Source organism: Mesoplodon densirostris, chromosome 2, assembly GCF_025265405.1.
Source record: "Mesoplodon densirostris isolate mMesDen1 chromosome 2, mMesDen1 primary haplotype, whole genome shotgun sequence".
In the NCBI taxonomy this organism is placed as follows: domain Eukaryota; kingdom Metazoa; phylum Chordata; class Mammalia; order Artiodactyla; family Ziphiidae; genus Mesoplodon; species Mesoplodon densirostris.
In genome coordinates, this window is record NC_082662.1 from 113,740,404 (window position 1) to 113,758,059 (window position 17,656).

The following is a 17,656-nucleotide window of genomic DNA, read 5'->3' on the forward strand; positions in this document are numbered from 1 at the left end:
TGAGAATACAGAGAAACACACAGCAGATGAATGAGCAAAGCAAAAACTCACCAGACCTAACAAATGAAGGGCAAATACGCACTCTACCTGAAAAAGAATTCAGAATAATGATAGTAAAGATGATCGAGAATCTTGGAAGTAGAAAGGAAAAAAATACCTAGGACACAGAACTAAAGAGCAAACACACAGTGATGAACAACACAATAAATGAAATTAAAAACTCTCTAGATGGACTCAAAAGCAGAATAACTGTGGCAGAAAAACGGATAAATGACCTGGAATATAAAATAGTGGAAATAACTACTGCAGACCACAATAAAGGAAAAAGAATGAAAAGAATTGAGGACAGTCTCAGAGACCCCTGAAACAACATTAAACGTACCAACCAACATTTGAAATATAGGGATCCCAGAAGAAGAGGAAAAAAAAGGGACTGAGACAATATTTGAAGAGATTATAGTGGAAAATTTCCCTAATATGGGAAAGGAAATAGTTAACCAAGTCCAGGAAGCACAGAGATACCATACAAGATAAATCCAAGGAGAAACACACCAAGACACATATTAATCAAACTATCAACAAGTAAATACAAAGAAAACATATTAAAAGCAACAAGGGAAAAACAAATAACACACAACGGAATCCCCAACAGGTTAACAGCTGATCTTTCAGCAGAAACTTTGCAAGCCAGAAGGGACTGACAGGACATATTTAAAGTGATGAAGGAGAAGAACCTACAACCAAGGTGACACTACCCAGCAAGGAACTCATTCAGATTTGACAGAGAAATCAAAATTTTTATGACAAGCAAAAGCTAAGAGAATTCTGCACCACCAAACCAGCTTTACAACAAACGCTAATGGAACTTCTCTAGGCAGAAAACACAAGAGAAGGAAAAGACCTACAATAAAAAACCACAACAATTAAGAAAATGGTAATAGGAACATACATATTCATGATTACCTTAAATGTAAATGGATTAAATACTCCAACCAAAAGACCTAGATTTGCTGAATGGATACAAAAACAAGACACGTATATATGCTGTCTACAAAAGACCGACTTCAGACCTAGGGACACATACAGACTGAAAGTGAGGGGATTGAAAAAGATATTCTATGCAAATGGAAATCAAAAGAAAGCTGTAGTAGCAATTCTCATATTAGACACAATAGTCGTTAAAACAAAGACTATTAGAAGAGACAAAAAAGGACACTAAATAATGATGAAGGGATCAATCGAAGAAGAAGATATAGCCATTGAAAATATTTATGCACCCAACATAGGAGTACCTCAATGCATAAGGCAAATACTAACAGCAATAAATGGGGAAATTGACAGTAACACAATCATAGTAGGGGATTTTAACACCCCACTTTCACCACTGGACAGATCATCCAAAATAAAAATAAATACGGAAACACAACTTATAAATAAGGAAATACAGGTTTTAAATGTGTTTCCTTATTTGTTTTTGAAACACAAGTTTTAAAAATAAATAAGGAAACACAAGTTTAACTCCAAACACAAGTTTTAAACAAGATGGACTTGGGGCCCGGAGGAAGATGGCGGAAGAGTAAGACGTGGAGATCACCTTCCTCCCCACAGATACATCAGAAATTCATCTACACGTGGAACAACTCCTACAGAACACCTACTGAACGCTGACAGAAGACCTCAGACCCCCCAAAAGGCAAGAAACTCCCCACATACCTGGGTAGGGCAAAAGAAAAAAAGAATAAACAGAGACAATAGGATAGGGATGGGACCTGCACCAGTGGGAGGGAGCCGTGAGGGAGGGAAGGTTTCTACACACTACAAGCCCTTTCGTGGGCGGAGACTGCAGGTGGCGGAGGGGGAAAGCTTCAGAGTAGCAGAGGAGAGCACAGCAACAGGGGTGCGGAGGGCAAAGTGGAGAGATTTTGGCACAGAGGACCGGTGCACTCAGGCACACACTAGCCTGAGAGACCTATCTGCTCGGCCGCCGGGGCGGGCGGGGCTGGGAGCTGAGGCTCGGGTATAGGCTTTCAGTCGGAGCACAGGGAGAGGACTGGGGCTGGCGGCAGGAAGAGAGCCTGAAGGGGATAGTGCACCACGGCTAGCCCGGAGGGAGTCCGGGGAAAGGGTCTGGAGCTGCCGAAGAGGCAAGAGACTTTTTTCCCTTTTGTTTCCTGGTGCGCGAGGAGAGGACATTAAGAGGGCTGCCTGGGGAAGCACCAGAGACAGGCGCGAGCCGCGGGTAAGGCGCGGACCTCGGAGACGGGCGAGGGCCGCCGCCGCCGCCGCCGCCGCCCGCCGCCGCCGCTGCCGCCGCCCGCAGCCGCTGCCGCTGCCACGGGGCCTCTTTTCAAGTGCGGGTCACTGTCCACCAGGCCTTTCGGGGGGCCTGTGCACCCAGCCACTGCCGGGGTCCCGAGACCAGGGGACGGCTTTCCGGAGAAAGCGCACGGAGCGCCACGGGCTGCTGCAATGTCACGCCGGCCTCTGCCGCCGCAGGCCCACCCCACAATACGCGCCCCTCCCTCCCATCTGCCTGAGTGAGCCAGAGACCCCGAATCAGCGGCTCCTTTAAACCCGTCCTGTCTGAGCGAAGAACGGACGCCCTCCAGCGACCTATGTGCAGAGGCGGGGCCAGGTCCAAGGCTGAGACCCGGGAGCTGTGAGAGCAGAGACAGGGAAATCTCTCTGTGCAGCCTAGGAGGCAGCGGATTAAAGCTCCACGGTCCATTTGATGTGCTCGGCGTCTGTGGAGTGCATGAATGGACAGCGAATCATCCCAAATTGAGGAAGTGGACTTTGAGGACAATATTTAAGACTTTCCACCCTTTTCCTCTTTTTACAATGAATAATCCCAAATTAAGGAGGTGGACTTTGAGAGCAAGATTTCAGACTTTTTCCCCTTTTCCCCTTTTTACAATGAATTATCCCAAATTGAGGAAGTGGACTTGGAGAGCAAAATTTTTGATTTTTCCCCCTGCTCTCTTTTTGTGAATGTGTATGTGTAATCTTCTGTGTAAGATTCTCTCTGTATAGCTTTGCTTCCACCATATGTCCCAGGGTTCTATCTGTCCGTTTTTTTTTTCAATAATTACTTTCTAATTTTAATAACGCTACTATATTTCATACTTTCTTCTATTTTACTTTACCTGCTCTTTCTTTTTTTCCTACCTTCCCTTCCTCCCTCCCTCCCTCTGCTCCTCCTTTCCTTCTTTCTTTTTCTTTCCTCCCTCCCTCCCTCCCACCCTTCTTCTTTCCACTTTCTTTTTCTTTCCTTCCTCCCTCCCTCCCTCCTGTCTTTCTTTCTTTCTTTCCTTCCTCCCTCCCTCCCTCCCTTCTTCCATTCACTCTTCCTTTTGCTTTCATTCCTCCCTCCCTCCCTCCTTTCTTTCCTTCTTTCATTCCATCCTTCCCCCCCCCTCCCTCCTTTCTTTCTTTCTTCCGTCCTTCCTTCCTTTGTTCCTTTCTTCCTTTCTTTCCCTCTCACTTTCTTTCTTCTACTAATTGTTTCTTTCTAATTTTTCTCCCTCTTATTGTGAGCCGGGTGGATGAAAGGCTCTTGATGCTGCAGCCAGAAGCCAGTGCTGTGCCTCTGAAGTGGGTGAGCCAACTTCAGGAAACGGGTCCACAAGAGACCTCCCAGCTCCACATAATATCAAGCAGCGAAAATCTCCAAGAGATCTCCATCCCAACAACAGCACCCAGCTTCAGTCAATGACCAGCAAGCTACAGTGCTGGTCACCCTATGCCAAGCAACTAGCAAGGCAGGAACACAAACCCACCCATTAGCAGAGAGGCTACCTAAAAACATAATAAGGCCATAGGTACCCCCAAAACACACCAGCAGACGTGGACCTGTCCACCAGAAAGACAAGATCGAGCCTCAACCACCAGAACACAGGCATTAGTCCCCCCACCAGGAAGCCTACACAACCTACTGAAACAACATTAACCACTGGGGTCAGACACCAAAAACAATGGGAACTACGAATCTGCAGCCTGCAAAAAGGAGACACCAAGCACAGTAACATAAGCAAAATGAGAAGACAGAAAAACACACAGCAGGTGAAGGAGCAAGATAAAAACCTACCAGACCTAACAAATGAAGAGGTAATAGGCAGTCTACCTGAAAAAGAATTCAGAATAATGATGGTAAAGATGATCCAAAATCTTGGAAATAGAATAGACAAAATGCAAGAAACAGTTAACAAGGACCTAGAAGAACTAAAGATGAATCAAGCATCGATTAAAAACACAATACATGAAATAAAAAATACTCTAGATGGGATCAATAGCAGAATAACTGAGGCAGAAGAACGGATAAGTGAGGTGGAAGATAAAATAGTGGAAATAACTGATGCAGAGCAAAATAAAGAAAAAAGATTGAAAAGAACAGAGGACAGTCTCAGAGACCTCTGGGACAACATTAAACGCACCAACATTCGAATTATAGGGGTTCCAGAAGAAGAAGAGAAAAAGAAAGGGACTGAGAAAATATTTGAAGAGATTATAGTTGAAAACTTCCCCAATATGGGAAAGGAAATAGTTAATCAAGTCCAGGAGGCACAGAGAGTCCCATACAGAATAAATCCAAGGAGAAATACACCAAGACACATATTAATCAAACTGTCAAAAATTAAACACAAAGAAATCATATTAAAAGCAGCAAGGGAAAAACAACAAATAACACACAAGGGAATCCCCATCAGGTTAACAGCTGATCTCTCAGCAGAAACTCTACAAGCCAGAAGGGAGTGGCAGGACATAATTAAAGTGATGAAGGAGAGAAACCTGCAGCCAAGATTACACTACCCAGCAAGGATCTCATTCAGATTTGATGGAGAAATTAAAACCTTTACAGACAAGCAAAAGCTGAGAGAGTTCAGCACCACCAAACCAGCTTTACAACAAATGCTAAAGGAACTTCTCTAGGCAAGAAACACAACAGAAGGAATATACCTACAATAACGAACCCAAAGCAATTAAGGAAATGGGAATAGGAACATACATATCAATAATTACCTTAAATGTAAATGGACTAAATGCTCCCACCAAAAGACACAGAGTGGCTGAATGGATACAAAAACAAGACCCATATATATGCTGTCTACAAGAGACCCACTTCAGACCTAAAGACACATACAGATTGAAAGTAAGGGGATGGAAAAAGATATTTCATGCAAATGGAAATCAAAAGAAAGCTGGAGTAGCAATTCTTATATCAGACAAAATAGACTTTAAAATAAAGACTATTAGAAGAGACAAAGAAGGACACTACATAATGATCAAGGGATCGATCCAAGAAGAAGATATAACAATTGTAAATATTTATGCACCCAACATAGGAGCACCTCAATACATAAGGCAAATACTAACAGCCATAAAAGGGGAAATCGACAGTAACACAATCATAGTAGGGGACTTTAACACCCCACTTTCACCAATGGACAGATCGTCCAAAATGAAAATAAATAAGGAAACACAAGCTTTAAATGATACATTAAACAAGATGGACTTAGTTGATATTTATAGGACATTTCATCCAAAAACAACAGAATACACATTTTTCTCAAGTGCTCATGGAACATTCTCCAGGATAGATCATATCTTGGGTCACAAATCAAGTCTTGGTAAATTTAAGAAAATTGAAATTGTATCAAGTATCTTTTCCGACCACAATGCTATGAGACTAGACATCAATTACAGGAAAAGATCTGTAAAAAATACAAACACATGGAGGCTAAACAATACACTACTCAATAACGAAGTGATCACTGAAGAAATCAGAGAGGAAATTAAAAAATACCTAGAAACAAATGACAATGGAGACACGACAACCCAAAACCTATGGGATGCAGCAAAAGCAGTTCTAAGGGGGAAGTTTATAGCAATACAATCCCACCTTAAGAAACAGGAAACATTTCAAGTAAACAACCTGACCCTGCACCTAAAGCAATTAGAGCAAGAAGAACAAAAAACCCCCAAAGCTAGCAGAAGGAAAGAAATCATAAAGATCAGATCAGAAATAAATGAAAAAGAAATGAAGGAAACGATAGCAAAGATCAACCAAACTAAAAGCTGGTTCTTTGAGAAGATAAACAAAATTGACAAACCATTAGCCAGACTCATCAAGAAAAGAAGGGAGAAGACTCAAATCAATAGAATTAGAAATGAAAAAGGAGAAGTAACAACTGACACTGCAGAAATACAAAAGATCATGAGAGATTACTACAAGCAACTCTATGCCAATAAAATGGACAACCTGGAAGAAATGGACAAATTCTTAGAAATGCACAACCTACCAAGACTGACTCAGGAAGAAATAGAAAATATGAATAGACCAATCACAAGCACTGAAATTGAAACTGTGATTAAAAATCTTCCATCAAACAAAAGCCCAGGACCAGATGGCTTCACAGGCGAATTCTATCAAACATTTAGAGAAGAGCTAACACCCATCCTTCTCAAACTCTTCCAAACAATTTCAGAGGAAGGAACACTCCCAAACTCATTCTACGAGGCCACCATCACCTTGATACCAAAACCAGGCAAGGATGTCACAAAGAAAGAAAACTACAGGCCAATATCACTGATGAACATAGATGCAAAAATCCTCAACAAAATACTAGCAAACAGAATCCAACAGCACATTAAAAGGATCATACACCATGATCAAGTGGGGTTTATCCCAGGAATGCAAGGATTCTTCAATATATGCAAATCAATCAATGTGATACACCATATTAACAAGTTGAAGGAGAAAAACCATATGATCATCTCAATAGATGCAGAGAAAGCTTTCGACAAAATTCAACACCCATTTATGATAAAAACCCTGCAGAAAGTAGGCATAGAGGGAACTTTCCTCAACATAATAAAGGCCATATATGACAAACCCACAGCCAACATTCTCCTCAATGGTGAAAAACTGAAACCATTTCCACTAAGATCAGGAACAAGACAAGGTTGCCCACTCTCACCACTCTTATTCAACCTAGTTTTGGAAGTTTTAGCCACAGCAATCAGAGAAGAAAAGGAAATAAAAGGAATCCAAATCGGAAAAGAAGAAGTAAAGCTGTCATTGTTTGCAGATGACATGATACTATACATAGAGAATCCTAAAGATGCTACCGAAAAACTACTAGAGCTAATCAATGAATTTGGTAAAGTAGCAGGTTACAAAATTAATGTACAGAAATCTCTGGCATTCCTGTACACTAATGATGAAAAATCTGAAAATGAAATCAAGAAAACACTCCCATTTACCATTGCAACAAAAAGAATAAAATATCTAGGAATAAACCTACCTAAGGAGACAAAAGACCTGTATGCAGAAAATTATAAGACACTGATGAAAGAAATTAAAGATGATACAAACAGATGGAGAGATATACCATGCTCCTCGATTGGAAGAATCAATATTGTGAAAATGACTCTACTACCCAAAGCAATCTACAGATTCAATGCAATCCCTATCAAACTACCACTGGCATTTTTCACAGAACTAGAACAAGAAATTTCAAAATTTGTTTGGAAAAACAAAAGACCCCGAATAGCCAAAGCAATCTTGAGAACGAAAAAAGGAGCTGGAGGAATCAGGCTCCCTGACTTCAGACTATACTACAAAGCTACAGTAATTAAGACAGTGTGGTACTGGCATAAAAACAGAAAGATAGATCAGTGGATCAGGATAGAAAGCCCAGAGATAAACCCACGCACATATGGCCAACTTATCTTTGATAAAGGAGGCAGGAAAGTACAGTGGAGAAAGGACAGCCTCTTCAATAAGTGGTGCTGGGAAAACTGGACAGGGACATGTAAAAGTATGAGATTATATCATTCCCTAACACCATACACAAAAATAAGCTCAAAATGGATTAAAGACTTAAATGTAAGGCCAGAAACTATCAAACTCTTAGAGGAAAACATAGGTAGAACACTCTATGACATAAATCACAGCAAGATCCTTTTGGACCCACCTCCTAGAAAAATGGAAATAAAAACAAAGATAAACAAATGGGACCTAATGAAACTGAAAAGCTTTTGCACAGCAAAGGAAACCATAAACAAGACCAAAAGACAACCCTCAGAATGGGAGAAAATATTTGCAAATGAAGCAACTGACAAAGGATTAATCTCCAAAATTTATAAACAGCTCATGCAGCTCAATAGCAAAAAAACAAACAACCCAATCCAAAAATGGGCAGAAGACTTAAATAGGCATTTCTCCAAAGAAGATATACAGACTGCCAACAAACACATGAAAGAATGCTCAACATCATTAATCATTAGAGAAATGCAAATCAAAACTACAATGAGATATCATCTCACACCAGTCAGAATGGCCATCATCAAGAAATCTAGAAACAATAAATGCTGGAGAGGGTGTGGAGAAAAGGGAACACTCTTGCACTGCTGGTGGGAATGTGAATTGGTACAGCCACTATGGAGAACAGTATGGAGGTTCCTTAAAAAACTAAAAATAGTACTACCATATGATCCAGCAATCCCACTACTAGGCATATACCCTGAGAAAACCATAATTCAAAAAGAGACATGTACCAAAATGTTCATTGCAGCTCTATTCACAATAGCCCGGAGCTGGAAACAACCTAAGTGTCCATCATCGGATGAATGGATAAAGAAGATGTGGCACATATATACAATGGAATATTACTCAGCCATAAAAAGAAACGAAACTGAGCTATTTGTAATGAGGTGGATAGACCTAGAGTCTGTCATACAGAGTGAAGTAAGTCAGAAAGAGAAAGACAAATACCGTATGCTAACACATATATATGGAATATAAGAAAAAAAAATGTCATGAAGAACCTAGGGGTAAAACGGGAATAAAGACACAGACCTACTTGAGAATGGACTTGAGGATATGGGGAGGGGGAAGGGTAAGCTGTGACAAAGCGAAAGAGAGGCATGGACATATATACACTACCAAACGTAGGCTAGATAGACAGTGGGAAGCAGCCGCAGAGCACAGGGAGATCAGCTCGGTGCTTTGTGACTGCCTGGAGGGGAGGGATAGGGAGGGTGGGAGGGAGGGAGATGCATGAGGGAGGGGATGTGGGAACAGATGTATATGTATGACTGATTCACTTTGTTATAAAGCAGAAACTAATAAAAAAATAAATAAATAAATAAATAAATAAATAAAAAACCAAATGTGAAATAAAGACATTTTCAGATAAAAAAAAAAAAAAAAAAAGAAAGACTTAAAAAAATAAAAGGGTGAAGAAATAATATTTCCCATTATAGTGATATTTCCATAAGACTCATATGTTTTTTAAAATATTTTATTTAATCTTCATATTAGATTTTTGAGTTAGATATTTTTTTCACTTACTAGTTGAGAAAAATGAGTTTCATGGATTTAAGTAATTTTCCAAAAGTTATAGCTATTAAATGATACTTAAGGCCCTAATAGAATTATCTTTCAAATCTAGTTATTTTATAGATAAATAGATAGGGAGACAGAGAGACAGAGAGAGATGTGTGTGTATTTTTTTTTAAAGACAGTGAGTTTAGTGTGGTATGCCAAATGAGAGATGAATGTGACATCCATATTGGTTGTGATAGAGGAAATGAAAGAATGAGATGACTCCAAGTGGTTTTTTGAAGGAAAACTCAGTCAGCAAGATCTATTCACTTGTTAGCTATCAGGAGAAAAATCTATGGACTAATCAATGCCAATAACACCTTTTTAGTCTGGGTGAATTGGAGAATGGTCATTCAATTAACAGAACTTTAAGAATCAAGGTTTAGGGTTAGTGAGAGGAGAAATACAAAATTACTTGTAGAATGCTGATTTTAAGGTCATTTCAGGACCTCTCAATGGAAATTCACAACGGGAGTTCTGGGGAGATGAGAAGAGAAATAACATTGATGTTATTGATATATTACTGTTAGAAGTTTAAAAATGTGTGTTTGGGAAGTTTTATTGACTATAAATTTATAAGGTGTTATATTGGCTTCAAATCAAAGACAGTTAATGCAGTGAAGAAAAGCAGGTTGGAGCCAGGGTTGTGACTACAGGTTCTTTTACTTTAAATAATAATAGAAAATACACATGCAGTCCATCTATACTAACTTCAAACACTTATAATGTATGAATGAATTTGAGTGTAAATATTTTATAATCTAACAAAAGAATAAAATATGTTGTTTTTGTCAAAAGATGAATAAATAAATAAATACTGAAAGCTTCAACAAAAGATGTGCAAGACCTTTACACTAAGCACTATAAACTTGCTGCTGAGAGAAAATAAATAATTGCCGAAATATCCCTTGTTCATGGATCAAAAGACTCATTATTGCTGAGTTATCATTTCTTCCCAAATTGATCTATAGATTTTAAGTAACTCCAATCAAACTGCCAGTGGGATTTTTAAAGAAATTGACAAGCTAATATAAAATGTACATAACAATGAATACTGCTTGGGACAGCAAAGCTGATTTTAATAAGGAACATCAAAGTTGGAGAATTAATTTTAGGATTGCATTATAGAGCTACACTAATTAAGACAGTATGCTATCAGCATAAGAATAGACAAGCGATCAATAGACAATAATAGAAAATCCAGAAATAGACCCGCAACATATATGGTCAGTTGATTTTCAACAAAAATGCCAAGGTAATTCAATGGACAATAAATAATCTTGTCAACAAATGGTACTCTTACAGTTGGATACTGATACAGAAATTAATGAAGCTTTGACCTTTGCCTCACACCATACAAAAATCAATTGAAATATATCACAGACTAAAATGTAAGATCTAAGACTCTACAATTCCTGGAGGAAAATAGAAGAAAATCTTAGTTACAGTGGGGTAGGCAAATTGTTATTAAAAATCAGTATCCAGGAGTGGGATTTTTGGGTCACATGGTAGTTCTATTTTTAGTTTTTTTTTTTTTTAAGAATCACTGTTCTCCATAATGGCTGTATCAATTTACATTCCCACCAAGAGTGTAGCAGTGTTCCATTTTCTCCACACCTTCTCCAGCATTTATTGTTTATAGATTTTTGATGATGACCATACTCTCCCGTGTGAGGTGATAACTCATTTTAGTTTTGATTTGCACGTCTCTAATAATTAGTGACGTGGAGCATCTTTTCATGTGCCAGCAATCCCACTTCTGGGCATATACCCAGAGAAAACCATAATACCAAAAGGTAAATGCACTCCAATGTTCATTGCAGCAGTATTTACAATAGCCAGGACATGGAAACCACCTAAATGTCCATCAACAGGGGAATGGATAAAGAAAAGGTGGTACATATATACAATGGAATATTACTCAGCCATAAAAAAGAACAAAATAATGACATTTGCAGTGACATGGATGGACCTAGAGATTGTCATACAGAGTAAGTCAGAAAGAGAAAGACAAATATTGTATAATATTGCTTATATGTGGAATCTAGAAAAATGATCCAGATGAACCCATTTGTAAAGCAGAAATAGTAACACAGACATAGAGAACAAATGCACGGATAACAAGGGAGTAAGGGGGGTTGGATGAATTGGCGGATTGGGATTGACATATTTACACTACTATGTATAAAATAGATAACTAATGAGAACCTACTGTATATCACAGGGAACCCTACCCAATGTTCTGTTGTAATTTAAATGAGAAGGAAATCCAAAAAGGAGGGTATATATGTACATGTATAGCCAATTCGCTTTGCTGTAAAGCAGAAACTAACACAACTTTGTAAAGCAACTATACTCCAATAAAAATTATTTTTAGGAAGACAAAAATGCAGAGAAATATATAGATTTGAGTTGAGAAAATACTGTATCATTGTTACATTGCACATGAACAAATTGATAAGTAAAGATATAAAAGGTCTTGTTCAGTGTTAGGGCAAGAAAATGCTGAAATGAAACTTTGAGCATGGGTCTATCTCCTAATTCATTTATTTTTATCTTATCACATTGCCAGATATTTACTTAATAAAATGAAATATATGTTTGAAAAAATCAGTATCCAAAATTTATAAATAACTCATAAAGTCACTCATAAAAAGACAGACAGCTCGGGCTTCCCTGGTGGCACAGTGGTTGAGAGTCCGCCTGCCGATGCAGGGGACATGGGTTCGTGCCCCGGTCTGGGAAGATTCCCACATGCCACGGAGCGGCTGGACCCGTGAGCCATGGCCGCTGAGGCTGCGCGTCTGGAGCCTGTGCTCTGCAACGGGAGAGGCCACAACAGTGAGAGGCCCGCGTACTGCAAAAAAAAAAAAAAAAGAGAGAGACATCTTAAAAAAAAAAAAAGACAGACAGCTCAATAGAAACATGGGCAAAAGGCACTGTACACACACAAAAAATGATGCATCCAAATGGCCAATAAAAGTATTTTCAAAGCTTCTAAAAGTCATTAATACTTAATAAACAGTTTATTCAAAACACAAGGAAAGATCACTACTCACAATGTACACCAGATGTGTAAAACTTTAAACAATGTGGAAATGATCAACTAATTTAAAGAGATAGCATAAACAGCAAATACAGTACACCACTGGTAGGGGGTTTAAATTGGTCCAAGTATTTTGGAAAACAGTTTGGCATTATCTATCAAAGTACAAGATGCATATACTTCTGGGAATATACCCTAGAGAAATGTGTGAACATGTGCACTAGCAGGTATGAAGAAAATGTCACAGTGTCCCTAATAGCTCCAAATAGGAAACGACTGAAAGGTCAACCAAGAGTATAACAAAGAGAGAAAAGAAGTGTTGTATAGCCATACAATGATATTCTAAAATACACCAGTGAATAAACTAAAACTATATAGTGTTAATTGAAAGAGACAAAAAGATGGCATGCAGTATAATTCCATTTTTATAAAGTTCAAAAACTGAAAAACTTAACAGTAGCTTTTAGAGATGCCTCTATACTGGTGGTTTAAAAACTAAAGAAAAACAGGAAAGTGATTATTAGGAGTCAGGATTGCGGTTACTTCTAGTGGAGAAGGTATAGGATGTAATTTAACAAGGAAACGTGTCTTTTGAAGGATTGGTAATGGTATTTTTCTTGACTTTGAATTTATTGACTAACGATAAAAGCGTGATCAGTTTATAATTATCCACTCTCAGTTATACAGCTAAAGTTTATGAACTTTCTGAATTTGTTCATCATGTGCCCCCAAAAAACGAAGGGCTTTTATTTTTTGTTTTTCTTAAAGACAAAAGAGAGGGGGAAATCTATCCACAATAATATTAGGCCAGAGCCCTTTTCAAGAGTGTAAAGTCAACCCTCCTAAAAAGAAAATCAATTATTTTAGCATTGGCTGCACAAGAGTAAACTTTCTTATACATTTTTGTACCTATAAGGTGATGGAAATTAATGGGGTCGACTTCCCTATAAGATGGGAAACTAATAGACTGACATGTCACCTAATGACTCTCTCAAAATAAATTTTCATCTTGCAAAAGAGTTTTCATTTATTCCTCAGTTCTTTTAACCTTTTTTGAAAATGTCTTTGAAAGGCCATATGTACTTTTAATTAAAAGAAATAATATGTGATATTGAAAATTACATAGTTATAAGATTTTAGACCTTTGACCCTCTGCATAATATGGCTGTCAAAATGTGAATAAATTATCAAAATCTTTATTACGTCTTCAAGATCCAACCTCTTGGACCTCAATTGGAGATACTGTCTCCTTGATCACTGTTCTTTCTGCTGTTACTTTGCTCTGCCTTAGCACTTGTCATCCCCTTTCACTGGTACAGTGCACCCCAGATATGCTCACCTACCCACAGCTTACTCTTCTGTTCATTCAGGTCTTTGCCCAAAGAGCTACTTTGGAAGAGCTTTTCTAAACAATTTTCTCTAACCCATGCCTAACTATTATTTGTCATGTGTGTGTTTGTGTGTATGTGTGTGTGTGTGCATGTGTGTGTGTGTGTGTAAAATTCCCTCAAGAATTTAGGCGGACAAGGACTTTGGTCACCATCATCATATCCCTAGCACACAAGAGACTAGCTGGCACTTGTTAGATAATTAGGAAACATTTGTGAATAAATTAATTAATTTCTATTAGTCCACTGAGTGGAATATATTCTTTCCTACTTTTTACAGATAAGAAAACTGAGGCTGAAAGGGTTCAATTTTTTTCAGGGTCACACAAGGTAGGAGGAGGTAGAAATGAGTTTGAAACCAATAAAAGAATTATTTGATGTATCCAATACTAAAGGTGTATTTCAGGCAAAACTGAACTCAGTGATGGAATAAGTGTAACTCTAATAATTCAATAAGAATGAAAAAGAATGCTCAGAAGAGTAGTTGTAGTTGACAGAAGAGATTAAAAACACTAAATGTAAAAATAAAAAAAGGAGAAGAAGAAGAAAGAGGAAGAAGAAGAAGAAGAAGAAGAAGAAGAAGAAGAAGAAGAAGAAGAAGAAGAAGAAGAAGAAGAAGAAGAGGAAGAGGAAGAGGAAGAAGAAGGAGAAGGAGAAGAAGAAGGAAGAAATGTGGTCTCAACCATGAAATGTGCTTTATTGGAGAAGTAAAAGAATATACACACTAAGTGCTCACAGGGTAGAGATCACAGCCCGATTACAGACAGGCAGATGGCAAAGCAAGATCAGGTGATGATCCTGCTGCTCTTCTTCCAACAACATGGTGTCTGCTTCAGGAACCAGACCTTTTATCTGTCAGCTGTCAATCCAGGAGGGAGGTTAAGGAAGATGCAGTCCATCACCATGGCTGAAGGGAGGACGATGGAGTCCTGGGACTAAGAAAAACTTAGATCTTGTTGTTTCATGGTCCTGATGAAATCTGGTGCTGTTACTTGTACTTGGGTGGACACTTATGCTGGCAGGGTGGACATGGATGCAGAGGAGGACATTTCTGCTGGCACAGTGGAGGTGGCACTGCACAAGGTGGGCATGGAGGACAGGGACATGGCTCCAGACACTTTAGAGGTGGGAAAGGTTCAGGGCACTTAGGTGGGCAAGGCTCAGGGCACTTAGGTTGGCAAGGCTCAGGGCACTTATGTATGAACATAGGAGGTGACTGGCAGGGCTGCTTGCACTGATGCTGCTGGTAAGACATCTTTCCTGGGTCTCAAGGAATCTGAAATACAAAGATACAACACTGTTCATAACAGAGACAGTCCTACTGGTAGAACATTTAGCTGAGCACACAACCCTTTCATCTCCAAGGGCTTTCTTTGATCCCTTAGAGAGTCTTTATAGTTTTGTGTAACTTCTTCACCATTCTTTTTTAGCACGTCTTGCTCTCAGATCTTCAGTTTTTTCTTGTTAATCTCTCATTCTACCACTTTCTAAAGACAAAATTACCTATGCAGGTGTTGTGTGAATACAAACACTATCTGGAGAAGAAGAACCTGGATATTAAAATTGTAGCCAATCCCAAAACAAATCTCTACTTATATCTACCATGAGGCCCTGGTTGCTGGTCTAACTGACATGACTGTGGGCTTTTAAGGAGAAATGCAGAGGCCCAAACCCAGCACTCAATGGGATTGAACTCTGAGAGGGATGCAGTTTGAGCTAATGTAGGGTGGGCTACAGCACAGCATCTCATCTCTCTTACTCTCCTTCAGTTTAAGATCATACCTCTGACTCCATTTCTCTCATCACTTTCAGGATCACCTACCAAATACCAGCTTAAATTTACCCCTAATACCTCATTATCTTCTTTTCCCCATACGGAGCACTAATTGGTTAAAATAAAGTCACCTACTCCTCCAGGTTCAATCTTACCACTCAAGTGCCAAAAAGACCTCTAAGATTTGTACTCACCACAGGCTCCAAAGAAGACCTATCACTGAGTGTCACGAAGATAGCACAACTGAGATGGAGACTCCTTTTATAAGGGCCAGGCAACCCCACACAGGGAGAACAGCCCAGAACTGACATGCTGCACTTATTTCCCAACCCAAATACCATCTGCTGGCAATCTCAAAAATGACTTGCCACACTCATGCTGATATCACAAAACTTCCTTGTCCACGATCTTCCTCACCCCTCACTGAGGAAGAGCATGGTGATTCACTCGAGTCTTTATCTCATATTCCCTGTGCCAGTGTCATGTGCCAATTAGGAAATAGGAGAAAATTTTTGACAGCGTGATGCTCTTCCATAGTCAGAGATGGTGCTTCCCCCACTCCCCAGCTCCCAAGCATCTGGTATGTAAAACTCACTACCTCATTCAATTTCACCTGCCCAGCACCCAGCTTTGTTTCCCCTGATGGTAGAGACCAGGGTTTGCTAAACCCACATATTTTAACCCCTACCCGCAGTTTTTCTAAACTCCCCTTTTACCATATTCTACTGGTCTCTTGGCTTTTCTTGAAAATTAAATGACTTAAACAGAGTTACAGAGTCTTATCTTGATTTCCTAGTGCTGACAGTCCCATGTTGTGTGTGTTTTCAGATAGCTCCCTAAATGAGCTTGAACAGGACTGCATGATCCCTCAGTTTCCTAGGCCATAAGATCACAGGCTGGGGCCACTTCCTAAAGCTCTACATTTGCATATTTACACACTGATCTGGTCTCTGGGGCCCCCATGACCACGAGTGACTTGTGGTCTACTAGAAACCCAAATTCCTCTCTTCTCATTACCTTCAAAATTGATTCAATGTCTGGACTGTATCCATTTAGAAGTTTTCCACTCATACTCCCAAAATATCTTGTGCTACTTTCCCCTACAAAAGTTAATTCAATGGACTCTATCAGGCCCTCTCTTTTGAAATGACATTTAGTGCATTTTCAGATATTCTTAGTACACTCAGGGAATGAAACTCCAGGAGTCATTGATCCCACCATTCAATTCATGGGTATTTTTCCCTAAATAAATAAAATATGGCTGACAGAAGACCCAGTGATAATTTATTAGTATAACTTGCTGAACCACAGTAACACTTCAGCTAATATTATGCACTACTCCCTCCAGGGGAAAACTTGAGTGCCTTGGTTATGTAGAAATCTATAGGCAACAGTACTGTGTGACATTAAATATTTCCCACCCTCCCTGAAGATCAGTTTACCTACACAGCTGTAAATTAGAGATAAAAAATACCCACCTCAAATATTTGTTACAAAAAACAAAATGCCTAATATAATTTCTTTTGCTTTGAGCTGATGAGTTTATAGTCACTTGTTACAGCAGCAGTAGGAAATGAATACAAAACTGTAACATTCCTTTTCTGTTTAAGTCTTTATCATTTCAGAGTATTTAAATAATATGCAAATTAAGAAATGGGATTATTGAGTCAAAAAAAGAACTATCAATATATTTAAAATGTATGGCATTAATTTCCAAAATGTTTTGATCAAATGACACTCCCACCAATAGTATGTGATAGTGCCTAATTCACTTTCTTTTTAATAAATTTTCAGTGTGGGTCTATCGATCTCATATTTCACTTATAGTTAGTAAGCAAGTTACAGTCTAACTGTCCGTGATAACTGTTTCACTTCCTATCACATTATGGAAAAATCTGTTACAAGCACTTTAAGACTGCCAGCAGCTCCTATATAGCCTTTAAGTCTCTGTTAGAAAGCAGGTATGACAAGAGTATTGGCCGCATACAAAGATTTCTGGTTATTTTGACTAAGAAAATCTGCACTTTGACACTTCTTCAAGAATCAGGATGTACAGAATA

General features: G+C 38.9%; 1 protein-coding gene across 1 annotated transcript; it reads right to left on the reverse strand.

The window, feature by feature from the left end:
• Window positions 1-14,810: 14,810 nt before the first annotated feature.
• On the reverse strand, window positions 14,811-15,077 carry LOC132483412 (small proline-rich protein 2D-like). Its single transcript, XM_060088705.1, has one exon. The coding sequence runs from the start codon at window positions 15,075-15,077 to the stop codon at window positions 14,811-14,813; it is 267 nt and encodes an 88-aa protein (XP_059944688.1).
• Window positions 15,078-17,656: the final 2,579 nt, after the last annotated feature.

Bases quoted from the DNA above. Each gene is read 5' to 3' on its own strand.
- LOC132483412 (XM_060088705.1), bottom strand. From the start codon at position 15,077: ATGTCTTACCAGCAGCATCAGTGCAAGCAGCCCTGCCAGTCACCTCCT.